Source organism: Adiantum capillus-veneris, chromosome 24 (assembly GCF_014529385.1).
Source record: "Adiantum capillus-veneris isolate H3 chromosome 24, ASM1452938v2, whole genome shotgun sequence".
Lineage (NCBI taxonomy): Eukaryota > Viridiplantae > Streptophyta > Polypodiopsida > Polypodiales > Pteridaceae > Adiantum > Adiantum capillus-veneris.
This window is the reverse complement of record NC_140954.1, coordinates 8,853,730-8,866,958: the sequence shown is the minus strand read 5'-3', so window position 1 is coordinate 8,866,958 and position 13,229 is coordinate 8,853,730. Positions and strand designations below refer to the sequence as shown.

Here is a 13,229-nt window from a genome sequence, read left to right as displayed (position 1 = left end):
GGCATTCTAATATAACCACTCACAATTGTGAGTTTTGAAAAAAAAAAAGATTGTTGACATCAAGGCTTGCTAGTGTTCTAAAAAAATATTTTTTTCAAACGTATAAAATTCCTTTTCTCGAATTTGGCAAGAGACAATTTTATAAAATTAGATTTATTTTTCAGGTTTTTATACTATTTTTCTCTATTTTGAGAAAAAAAATCTCCTTTTCCCTTTCTCTCAATTGGTATTTTTTAAAACGGCCCGATATTAAGCTGAGACACATTTTTCTCGAGCATTGTGGTTTGCTTAATAAACTATGAAGAATATTTATTTGGATTTTTAGTATGCAAAAATGCTATTTCACACACAGACATAGATATATATATATATATATATATATATATATATATATATATATATATATATATATATATATATATGTGCTATTTTAAAAGGGGGAGAACCCTCCCTAACATGTTTCGCAACTTCCTTCAACTGGCCAGTGCCTTGCTCCAGCGTTAAAGAGGACAGCGTGCACAACTACAGGGAGAGAAAGGTGCCAGGGGAGGGGGGGGGGGGGAGAGAGAGAGAGAGAGAGAGAGAGAGAGAGAGAGAGAGAGAGAGAGCAGAAGGCCGCCGGCCATACTAGTATATATGAGAAAGAACCTTACAAATGTGATGGCAATCATGTGCATCCCTCTCTCTCTCTCCCCCTACCCCACGCGCTGCCCCCCCCCCCCCCCCCCCCCCCCCCCCCTGCTGCTGCCTCCCGCGCTCTTGCTTGCTCTCGCCCCCCCCTCTTACTGCCCCTGCGCTCCCACTTCCGCTCACCCCGCACCCGCAGGGAAATCTCTCCCCTGTACTACGGGCCATTAACCGAGCAGAGCTAGCGGCCCCCCCACTAGTGGTGGAGGCGCTCACCAGATCAGTCTCCTTCATAAACTGCACATGGGAACTTCCTAGAGACAAATATGCTCGCATAGCACTTGAGTCCTCTCGAGAGTTAGCCATACACAGCTTACGGAAGAGGTTTTGTGACGAGACCCAGATACATGGACACCCAATTCTCTCATGGGATACAATGTGCTATTGGCCAGTTACGCACATCTTCTCACCAGTTGCGGATTGAGACTGGGAGATACAGCGGAGTACCAGCAGAGGACAGGACATGCCTAGTTCACATCAACCAATCTAGGATCCCATAGTATATATCTTTGTTTTGTACTGTTGTTAGTTTGTTACTCTGACTTTGTATCAAATCCACCACCTTGTAACTTTCTGGTCTCATAGGTCACTATGGCCTTTTGAAGACATTAATATAACATTTCATTTCTCTCTCTCTCTCTCTCTCTCTCTCTCTCTCTCTCTCTCTCTCTCTCTATATATATATATATATATATATATATATATATATATATATATATATATATATATATATATATTAACATGTCAAATGTGTTCTAATAATCGCTCAATTTCTTACAACGAAAATTGTTACCTTCTTGTGGCCACCGTGATGTCTTCACCTTGTTACTAAAACCGAGGGGGGGGGGGGGGGGAGAGCATACTTGAAAATACCCAATGTTTAGGTTAAAACTTGAAGCATTTGCTCATATGTAAACTAGAACTTATGAAATTTTACTAGTTTTCTTCACGGCAAGCTTCAACTCTAGCCGAGATTTTGCAATTGTAGTAAGTTAAAAAATAATAATAAACCTTGGCATTTTGCGAACATTGGTTTTGAGATGTGACAACTATAGCCTAGGTTTCCTCCCTATGCTATTGTTGTCACATCTAGGGTTGATATTTGACGGGTACCCTTGCCCTTCACATTTGATGATTTTTCCATTCATAAAAAACGAGTAAATTTCCCGAAAACATGTAAACTGTCCATCCAAAGTAACTAGGGTCACACTATCAATAGAAGGTTTCCATGGATGCCATTTGGTACACTCTTTTTTGGAAATATTCATGGTCTACAAGTGTTGGCTCAAGTTGTTGCTATAACAAGGATCCTTGTGGAAAACAAGGACAAGCACTTGAGCTCTACTGATATAAAGGAAGGCTTGTAGTATGCACATGCACAGGATCGCCTTTAATTAAGTTGCATTGCAACTGTTGTGAGAAGGGTTGATTGTAGTGCTTGCTTTGTCAAGTTAGAAAGCATCGGTTAAAACAATTGTTGGCTAGAGGAAAGGACTCTAATTTTGAATGAGGTAGAGAGGACTCAAAAGAGCCTTGGGTGTGCAGAGCTAATGGATGATGATCATTGATTAGACACCATTCAAAATGCCATCACACATAGGCAAATATGAATCAAGATGGATTGAACATAGCGTTGCACCATAATCACACATGTACATAATTAGTAACAAATCTATTAGCAAACACCTATGGCATTATCACCATCCAAATATGGCCACCAGCTTCACTTTCTCCACTCCTAGATTGATGTATACATTAGTCCCTCATTCAACTTTATTCTCACGCTAGCATGGGGTCCACGTAGGATCACTCCATGCCCCTGCAAGAAAATATTTGATGTAGTCAGCATCTCTGTTATGTCGATTGCATCAGAAGAGTTGCTCGCTTCTTTTTATTTGACTACAAGAAAGTACAACCGGTTTCACAATCCATGCTACTTAGAAGTTCACGTGCTCATATGAGCAAGCACATGAGGTGTGCACACACTCATAGATTGCATAACACACAAAAGAGTGTATCATAAAGTTATGTCTGTGTGTGTGTGTGTGTGTGTGTGTGTCTCTCTCTCTCTCTCTCTCTCTCTCTCTCTCTCTCTCTCAATATATACTACAGGCCTTGTGTTCAAGACCAGTCAGATGAATCAATTTCGTCTCCTGGGATTATTCCAACTTCATGTGTAGACTGTTAGTTGTACAACAAAATTATATTGTATGACCATTACAATACACTTCTCATATAATAAGAAATAAAAGGAAGGACCCTACAGTACTAGAGCTCGAGGTGAGCTGATGGGACATTGGATGAAGTGGAGAGAGGAGGCCGCCCAAGTTCAAATTTCTTGACGGCTTTCCTCCATGCCATGGAGAGGGAGGCACGCAGTCCATCCTGAGGATCCAAATCCTCAAAAATACTTCCCTTGTGCTCCTCATTATCTTCCTCATAAGGCACGCTTCCACCAGCTCTTCCCGCCGGAGCAGGTGCACCCATCTCCTCAAAACGGCCGCTGCCACCACTTCCTGCCAATGCAGGTGTTCTCATGTCACTACTTTCGCCCCTACCTCCCCTCGTGGTCGCACTCCTTTTAAGCATGTTGGCCTTTCGAGTGGCTCCAGCATTTGCACCAACACCTGCCATTCCACACTTCGCCCTTTCGTCATCCCCACCACTGTCATCTTTGCGATGTAGAACTTGCATTGAGACTGCGCGAGTTTTGCTCAGCAAAATATCATGACTGTGAGGTATTGGAGATAAAGCCATACGACTGTTACATTGGCCTTTTGCAGGAGGGGTAGAAGTGCTTCGCTCCCGCACACCCTGTGGAACTCCCGTGCATGATTTCAGTTTTGCAGATGCCGATCTCTCTCTTGCCTTCAGTGAAATATCGAACACTCCACTCCTTGATTGTACATTTGACACAATCGCTTCCGCCCCTTGTTGCTTTTCACCTCCTACTCTCAGTTTGCTGAAATCCTCCATCATCTTACGCTCCTCCACTTTATCCTCCTTAGAGCTTCGTCGCCATGGGCTAAGACGTCGTGCCCGAGTTTCACTCCCTGTGCTTGTGGATCGCTTAGACACAGGACTCACCCATCGCCAAGGGCTAGTACGCCGCTCCAATGGCTTCCTGTCCTCCTTTGAAACACCAGTCTTCTCTACACTTACGACCAGTTTGGTATCCTCTATTTCAGATGAGTGAGGAGCATCACCAATTTTTAAGCTCAACTTTTTCAATATCCCACCGATCATGCTCTCTGTTGTGCCGTCAACAAGCTGTTGATTCAAGTTGCAAACAGATTTATGGCCCCCAATCTCCTTCTCATTATCAAGATTGCCACACTTATCCTTCATTGTCAAGCCCTTGTGTTCTTCGCTAGCCACTCTCATCACCTGCTTTTGGCAACCCAAGCTGCTGTGTACATCAACGGGGAGGCTGATTAGAGGTGTGTGTTCTTGACCGTGCCCATATCCTGAGTCAAGCAAAAGTTTTTGCAGCCATTTGTCTAAATTAAGCTTTCCAACCCTCTTCACCCTCTCCTCATCTTGCTCCTCCTGAATTGCATCCACCATAGCCTCATTCACTCGATCCTGCATGGCAAGAACCTCCTGCAGCAGCTCATCTAGTTGCTCAGCATCTTTTGTTTTTGCAATTCTAAATGGCTCCACCCTTTCATCTGACTCTCTGCTCCTATACGCCTGCAAGGCCATATGTTCAGTCACACATTCGGTTTCACCCATTTCAACTGGGGCAGGCTGGATACCGCTCTCCATGCTATCATCAGAATTTCTATGCTGATCATACCCATCCTTGGTATCATGATCTGCGTCAAAGTCACGGTCTCCATTATTGGATTCCTCATATGCATCTTGGTTTTTGTGGGTGTTCACGTTGGAACCATCATCTTCATCATTGTCGCTGTAGTTCCTCAAGATGCTGTTATGCGTTGTACCATTATCCCCAATCGACTCTTCCCTGTTTGCATCATCCTCATTTTCCTGATATTCATATCCAAGTAAGACTACCTCCAACTCATCACTTTCCTCCAAAGTTCTCCTCTTCGCTCCAGGGTTGCCTTGGGCTAAGACAATTTGTAAGCTGTCATCAATATCCTCTGCCTGTCGCCCAATACACTTCTGCACATTGGCATCCGTGGCATGGTATGCTTTCTTTTGACTTACACAACCTCCTGTGGCATACTTGTTTCTGACAAGCAGCTTTGGGCACGTCATCCCCAGCTCCTGCTGGTCAAGTCCAATGTCAAAAGGTACTGATTCCTTCATTTCTACCTTGTCGAGTTGTTGACTCCCTGTGCGGGGCTGTAAGCAAATTTTTGACTCCTTGCATCTTGCATTATCATGGTCGTCACTACCCTTTTGAGAAGGAGGAGTCACTTCTTGAGGGTCACAACTTGCATTTGTGTTCACAAGACATTCCACATTCAGAACAGCACCAGGCTTCAAGCAACTTCCAACATCAGTGTGCCCTTGATGCCGCACACGCTTTGTTATCTGAGGCCTTGCAGATGCTTGAAGATCTTCCCTCTGTCTTACTTTTCTCACCAGCTCCTCCTCAGCTGCATCACATGCCGATTTTTGTGACTCCAACCTTGCTAGCAATGCATTGCAAGCAGCCTGGTTAAGTCTGGCTTGCTCTTTGTACACAACACATCTGAAAAACATTAAAAAAAATTTGGCCAGCTGTGAGCTCTCTGAAACAATTCTAATCAAAGTGCATGAGCTGCATAAACCATCATCTACCACGATGTAGCTCATTTACACACAAATATATTATTTTCGTTGTATTTATTTCACTCCTACTCTGGTCAATTTCCCACTGGCACTCAACTTGTTTCCATACTTTCAGTACCATGATGAGTATATAGCTACCTCACTTTAAGTATCCTAGCTATTATGTATACTCACTGATGAAGGGTATCTCGGATCATTTTCTCAAGACAGAGACGGTACTGGGACTGTGTTTCCGACCATCGTCTCTGCTTCTCAACACGCTTCTTTTGCTTAGCGAGATTATGTTCAAGCTGATCAAGTACTGCCTTTTCTTTGACATTTTGGGCCTTCATTATTTGTAATTCCTCTTCCAGGTGAACCGACTCTTTCAGTTTATGCTTCTTGTCTTCTTCAATCTGCTGCTTCCAGTATTGTTCCCTTTGCAGCGGTGCGAAGCATTTATCTGTAACCAACCCTTCATTCTCCTTATCCAGAACAAATTCTCCCTTTCTTGAATGCTGATTACAAGGAACTTGTAAGAGAGGAGTAATAGCATATGTGGGTATGTTCATGGGACACATGCACGGAAGGATGGAGACCATAGTGAGGGTCGCAAATGCACACGATTGTGAACAACAAAACACAGTTGTTTTCCTACCCAAACAGAATACGCACTCAAGAACATCTATACAGACATGTCAAACCTTTATTTTGCTGTCTTTGTAGTAATCAAGACCCACAATCTGCAAGTCTCTTTTCACAGCTTCGTTGCAATTACCTACAGAGTAAGCACTTGTGAAATGGAAACCAGAAACTCACAGGGTAGAGTAGAATACATGTATCCCTCAGTACCAGGATAAAAACAGCATTCAGAACAGGTACCTGTAAAACCAGCAACTGGATACTCTTGCTTTGCAACTCTGTAGTTGGAGTTGATGGATTGCAAGCCTCCTGCTACTGCATTTTGTACTTGAACTAAGGCCGCAGCTGCAAGTCCCACCTGATTTTTTTGGTCTTTGAAATGACGCGGCCAAGAATGGCCTTGGACAACTTTGCAATTGTTGAGCTGTTCATTCTCCCCAAAAGGAAAAAAGAATGAAAACGCCCTATGTCTGCAATGGTGAACAGAGAAACTGAGTATGAAGAAAGTCATCTGTTTGAGGTACATATTCCTGTACGTGCATAGAACACAAATGTGCACTCATACAGGTGTGCACAGACGCAGGCACGTGTGCACATACACACCACATGCAACTCCTGTTGGACATCCTATTTATATGCAAGGTTTAGTGCATGTCAATTAGTTGGACAGTGGAAACATGTGTGCGTGGGATTTCTTATTACCTGAAGCTCGCATTCTTGGAAGCAAACACTGAGAGAAACTGATTGACAGAAATTCCAAGTTGCAGATCCCACCAAGGAACAAGAAATTCCATCTTTTTGCCTTTCCTGTGGGAGGCTTGCCATTGCACTAACCTGAGGTTTCCTGGGACTGCTTTACCTCCTCCTAGAACACAAGTAATCGACGTCAGGTTCCCGCTACTGAGGTAGAAAATATATACCTCCTGCAGGCTCTACAAACAGTGCTATGACAACATGCAATGTAATCTTACTTGCTTGTGGAAACCAGTGATCAACCTCCCATGCAAGTGGAGAACCCGGGTCTGCATCCCAATACAGGACATTTCCATAGATATCGACGCGAAAAATGGCTGGGTCAAACCCCGCATTCCTGCAAAGAAGCAGGAGCTCATGGCGTAAGTTTGTCTCAAAACAGCAATGAGATGCATGCATGGAAAAAGGGCAAAAATCTCACCCCAGATGGTCTAATTGCTGCCAGAGAGAATCTATGTGCTTCTTCGGGTTAGTTGCATCTCTATGCCCTTCTTCCAAAATGGGGAAAAGATTATCATACTCTTTGAGCTTTGCAATCTGTCAGAAAGAAATTCTCATCAGTAGAGTAGACCACATTTTGGCACCCCGAGGTCTCATAGAAAATAAGGCAATTACCTGTTCATCTTCAACTGCATAGGGATGAAAGCGCTGGGGGGGTCCCTCAGTGAAAGGAGAGATGAGACCCTGTGCCTGGATGTAGGCATGTCTGCAGAGCTTGGCATAGCCTCTGGGGAAACCCAGCTGAGGATCAACAGCCCGCTCTTCATCATTCAGGACGGCCCTTGCAAACATGGGCATGGGATCACGACTAACTCGTTTGTCCTCTCAAAATCTGCAGCTGAATTCTATAAACAGCAGAGAAAGCTATGTGTTCTATGAATTCCGCTGGGTCACACAAGAATGAAGAGGGCATGACCCACTTGTATTATCAAGGACCAGCTATCTCCAGTTCTCGTTCTGCTGATTTCTTGGCTCTTCTTCTGGGAACACGAGGCAAGACTGATGAGGATTGAGCTCAACTTCCAGGATGCTGGAGCGTGTGGTGCGTTGATTTGGGGTGTTTGGAAATTGCAACCGAAGGTCTGAAACCTCCACACGCTAAGATCAGCCCAAACGGCTACATCTCATCTTTTGGGTTTGAATCTCTAGACAATGAGCTTTTGTTTTGTCTTGTTGGGACCCTACCGTAAAGGTCCAAAATTTAAGGAGCCGGTTTAGACATTGCGAAATTGGGCGCAGAATTCCCAAGCCTGTACTTCATCGTTTTGAAGTTGGAAGGGCGTGCAACACCTGCAACAAAAATCGCCATCGCAAATTGCGTAGAAATGACTGAGTGCGATGGCATTTTTGACCTGCAGAAGGCCATAGGGCTTGGTAGAGAAATAGTGCATGTTATGAGCCGTTGATTTTCGAGGGCTAGATGGTTGCCACGTGCTTGTCCGCTTGCTGGCGATGCTCTGTGCGCATTGAATGCCTCATGGGAGAGTCTTTTTCAACGTGCAGATTTTTGCGCCTGCTCTGTTGCTGATGACCTGCTGATTGGTGTTGCGAGCAGCAGTCTGTGCTTGTATAAGAGGAGGCGGTTGCCCCTTTCTCTCCATCTAAGCCTGCCTCTTTGTCTCTATTTGAATGCGTGAGAGCATCTTGAGTGTCACTATTAATGGCTTGCAAATCTAATAGACGCATTGACATCACTGCTCAAAAACCACATCGAGGAAATTCCAATAATTATCTTGGGTGACTTCAACATCGACATTAAAGTTCCTAACACTTCATACAATCGCCTTTCCTCTTTCCTAAATAAATTTAGCATCAGACAATTAATAAGAGACATTACAACTATCCATGGATCTTCTTTAGACCACATTTGGGCTAGCTCAACAATATCCAACTATGAATCAGGGACCAACTTCATGTATTGGTCTGATCACTCCGCAACATACATTATGCTCCCTTACAAAACTTTGACATTGCCAATCCCCATCCTTCTCTCCTCCTGCAGGCCATCGTAAATCTTCACCTTGTTTGCATTTTTGTGTAATAAAAACGGGGACCACATGTGGAATGGGCTGTGGGGTATTTAGAGAAAAGGAAACCAGCTAGGTCTGAACCTGTCACATCGGACGAAGTGGATCTCATCTTTCTTCTTGTAAGCCATGCCACCAACGCGCGCTGCGCTAGTGTGCCAAATCTTGATCACTATAATATATAAGTTTTGGGGTAGGACGGCTCCTGAAGAGGGGCCCGTCTTTTTATTGATACTCTTACCCTAGGCCTTTAGGGTTGCAAGGATGATGGATCTTGGAAGTTGGAAACTTGGAAGGCGACAAAGTGCTACACGAGAGAGAGAGAGAGAGAGAGAGAGAGAGAGAGAGAGAGAGAGAGAGAGAGAGAGAGAGAGAGAGAGATGTAAAGCGTACATGAGGCCGTTCGTTCGGGCCATTCGTTCTAAAAAATGTGCAACAAACGGATGTGAATTTTTCTCCATTTTGCGCACATGCATCCGTTTGGTAAAGAAAACAACCTATTTCGTCCGGCCACATCTTGTGCGCATATGTGGTCGTCCGATCACGTCCGTTCGGTGCTGATGATTTCGTGTGAACCATCAAACCACATATTACAAACATCACAAAGATAGCCATTTCCAACAAAAAACGTCTAATAACATTGTACCAAATGTGTGAAAAAACTCATGATAATAAAAGAGGTCAATGTCCAACAACCACATAAACCAAAGATTGACAGCCATAACATAAGTAGTTCTAAGTGCACCAAAATGGATCATTGACTACGATATTGAAGCGCACGGCATTGCTGCTCATTGGCAGCCATAAATGCAAATGCCTGAGAACCATAATGAAAACGTGTAGCAATACACAAATAGAGGTTCTTCTCATTGGCAACCATAAAGGCAAATGCTAGAGAACAATAATGAAAATCCTGTAACAATACACAAATAGAGGTGCTACTCAATTGCAGCCATAAAGCAAGCTACATGAAAAAAACTGCAACCCTGTAGGACATGACTCAATCCTTAGACTTCAAATCGTCATCAAGCCCTGCAAAACATATCTTCATGAAATTAGAGATAAGCTTTATGGATACATATTTAAATCCTTAGTTGAAACAAAAGATAGGAACACTTTGAAAAATAAGAATAATTACTAAATCAACAACCTGCTATACCTGGACCTGCTGCGTTTTGAACCCTCAAGCTGCTATGGTGAAATAAGGTTGTAGTGGCTAAAGGTGGAGAAGACATACTGCAAAAGACACTGTTTGATTACAACAAATCAATATTTTAATAAACACAGAATGAAATTTTAGACTATCGATGTCGATCCCATCTGTATACGCACATGAGGGCATAACCCAATGTTAGCAGGTCGTCGTGACGGACGTCTACAGCATAGCTTTTTGGTATTAACATAATGTCGATATGCAAGGAAGCAACTCGGGATGGACACAGGGACTTAATGAGAGTGTCAATCTCACCAAAGTGAACTCAGAGTGTAATGGAAATGGCCTATGAATTTTGAGAGTAGCGGAATTAGGAAATTGGATGAAGCACTTTTGTGAGATTACTTTGTGAGCATAGTGGGTGAACTTAATTGATGGTAGCAACATAAACATGGTACTTTTAACTTGGCATGAACAATACTTTGTATTATAGTTTCTCCCATCAAGAGAGACTTGGTACAATACAATCTTTGTGTTCCTTGTGACCTAGGTGATGCAATGAAGATGGAAAACTTCATGCATCACAAGCATAACATAAACTTTGTAGAAAGCATTAACTATCCCAAGTCTCAGTCCCAAGGCCTCAAACACCTTCGAAGGTGGAGAGAGCTCGCAGGGAATGAGGAAAGGGAAGAGGAAGAAGAAATGTTCCATAGGAGAAAGAAATAATTTCTCACTTATCATCACTCTTCTTGGTAGCATACATAATAGCATAGTAATGAAGATGGAGAAGATGGCAAGCTTAAGCATAGCATGGCTCTTGGTTGGATTTCAATTCCATAGCCAAGAGTGTTGGTGTAGGCTCTCACTTCTCACAAGCTTGGAGAAGGAGGTGAAGTTCCTCAACTTTCACCAAGTGAGAATGATCCACAAAATGAGTGTGTGTGTGTGTGGTGTATATCCCCCTAGCACCCCCCTTGCTTGCTTGGGGCGAGTTGTGACTTTTCCACATGCTTCAAGCTCATTGGACCCCTCTCCCCCTAAGCTAATCACATACAGCATGCAGTCAAGTACATGGGTAGTCTTTTGACAAGTGTCCTCCTTACCCCTTAGAGAGAGAGAGAGCTTGAAAATATCTAGATATTGTTGGATGGAAGTAGAAGCTCATTGGACCCCTCTTTAGCCCAACCAATAGCATTCAAGCACACCATGTGGTTAAGCTTAGGGAGAGTTGGACATGTGTCCCATGTGCCCTTTGGGTGAGTGGAAGGTTAGGTCAAAGATTCCCCTAACTTTGGGACTTTCATGCATAGGAAGCTTCTCAAGCACGTTCCTCTTTAAGTTTGTAGGGTCTCTTTTTGACCCAAGCACCTTACCCCCCATGCATGGGAAGCTTCTCAAGAACCTTCCTCATTAAGTATGACAAGTACCTCAAGTACCTTAGTCATCAAGCATGACAAACACCTTAGGTGGAGTTCCCACCTCAAGCTCGGCCCTAGCTTGCCTAAGGTCAAAGGCAAGTTTAGGTCGGGGGTTCCCACCTCAAGCTCAGCCCTAGCTTGCATAAGGACAAAGGCAAGTTTAGGTCGGGTTCCCACCTCAAGCTCAGCCCTAGTTTGCCTAAGGTCAAAGGACTTTTAACACTAACCATTGGAGGTCTTTAATGAAGCTAACCCAAAGGTCTTTTAAGCTCCAATAGTTAACCTTGCTCTTTGACAGACCATCTCTCATTTGGGCCCCTTTACCATTGGCCCCATGTTGAGATAGATCCGTAAAGACATGTTCATATTCTAACCCTTGTTCTCGTTTATTATCCCACATTAAATGATCATTTTAATATGAGAAAATCATTTGGGTTGGTTAAATATTAGATTTAATGACATTACCTCTCTCTTGAAATCATAGTCATCCTCAACGATGAGGTAAAAGAGATAAAGCCATAGTCATTAGTCAATTTTTCTTAGCGGGTAGAGGATCCCTTTTTACCCTACGACATCATTCCAAGATGGATGACTAATCCATTTGGTGCTTGGGAGACATAGTTGCCACAAGCATGTCTGCTCTTTAGTCCATTTCATCCTCCCATGTAGAGTGACAAATTCTACATAGTGTTTGAGAGACGTCGTCGTCCCAAACATGATTCTTAGTATGCATACTACTTAAATTTGTGCACAATAAAGAGAAAATTAGTCTTGTAAGACAAAAACATTGATCATTTAAAAGAAACATGTACATTTGCTTACTTTAGTGTAGCATTGTAAGTGTTGACAAGGTTCATACTATCCTTAAGTTGGATTCCTTGCATCCATCTAGCATCTTCAAAAGGATAATCTTTTAACTTAATAAGATACCGTCGGATAATATTACCATGTCGTAGTACCTTGTCTTCATGCCGAAGGATAGCTTCGAGTTGTAGCACCTCTTCTTGGTCTTCGATTTCGGGAGGGTCTTCATTAATTGGTTCATTTGGAGGCTCTCCTTTGTAGGGCTTAAGTAGGCTCACATGAAAAGCATTGTGTATGAGCCAATGGTTAGGCAACTTGAGTTGATAAGCCACCTCATTGATTGGCTTTAAATTTTGAAAAGGACCATAGTATCTTTTTGCTAGTTTAGCATAATCTTTTCATGGCCTGTAGGACTTTTGCCCGTCATTTGCCTCAATCGAGCCTTAGGAAACTTAAGTAAGACCCAATCATTTTCTTTGAACGTTAAGGCCCTTCTGTGCTAGTCAATAACAACTTTTTGCCTTAGTTGGGAGATGGATGTAGCCTCCTTAATCTTTTGAAAAGATTCTTGCAGGTCACGGCTATACTCATCGGTAGCGAAGATCTTCCCATGTACTTTAAGTAACAAGGGACTTTTAGGTCTTCCCTCTATGATTTCAAAAGGTGCTTTTCTCGTAGAAGTATGGATAGTATTATTATACGCATACTCTACAAGAGGTAAGTACTTTTCCCATTGTGAGCGTTGATCTACTTCTATAACATAGGTCTTTAGTAGATCAAGAATCGTAAGATTGGCTATCTCACTTTTGCCATCCGTTTGTGGGTGATAGGCCGAAGAGAAATTCAATCTTGTACCTAGATTTTTGAAGAACCTTTACTGGTCATTCTAGGATCTCTATCTGACACGATGGATGTTGGCAATCCATGGAAACCTATCGACTATTGTCCATATTCTTGTATTCCCATGGATAGACTTGGGTAATGTGAAGATAAAATCCATGGATATACTCTCCCATG

The 13,229-nt window shown here is 43.0% G+C and overlaps 1 protein-coding gene across 1 annotated transcript; it reads right to left on the bottom strand.

Annotated features, from left to right (window-relative positions):
- Positions 1–2,802: 2,802 nt before the first annotated feature.
- On the bottom strand, positions 2,803–8,318 carry LOC147425910 (uncharacterized). Its single transcript, XM_086498403.1, has 8 exons — positions 7,423–8,318; positions 7,229–7,344; positions 7,026–7,144; positions 6,757–6,919; positions 6,295–6,524; positions 6,117–6,190; positions 5,608–5,930; positions 2,803–5,353 (listed from the first exon to the last, which is right to left on the bottom strand). Exons 1-8 carry the CDS (start codon positions 7,603–7,605, stop codon positions 2,956–2,958), a joined length of 3,606 nt encoding a protein of 1,201 aa, XP_086354529.1. The 5' UTR covers positions 7,606–8,318; the 3' UTR covers positions 2,803–2,955.
- Positions 8,319–13,229: the final 4,911 nt, after the last annotated feature.

Coding starts and splice junctions, on each gene's coding strand:
- LOC147425910 (XM_086498403.1), bottom strand. CDS start 7,605: ATGCCCATGTTTGCAAGGGCCGTCCTGAATGATGAAGAGCGGGCTGTT. Junction 6,920..7,025: donor TCACTGGTTTCCACAAGCAA/GTAAGATTACAT, acceptor CTTGTGTTCTAG/GAGGAGGTAAAGCAGTCCCA. Junction 6,525..6,756: donor TCCAAGAATGCGAGCTTCAG/GTAATAAGAAAT, acceptor TCACCATTGCAG/ACATAGGGCGTTTTCATTCT.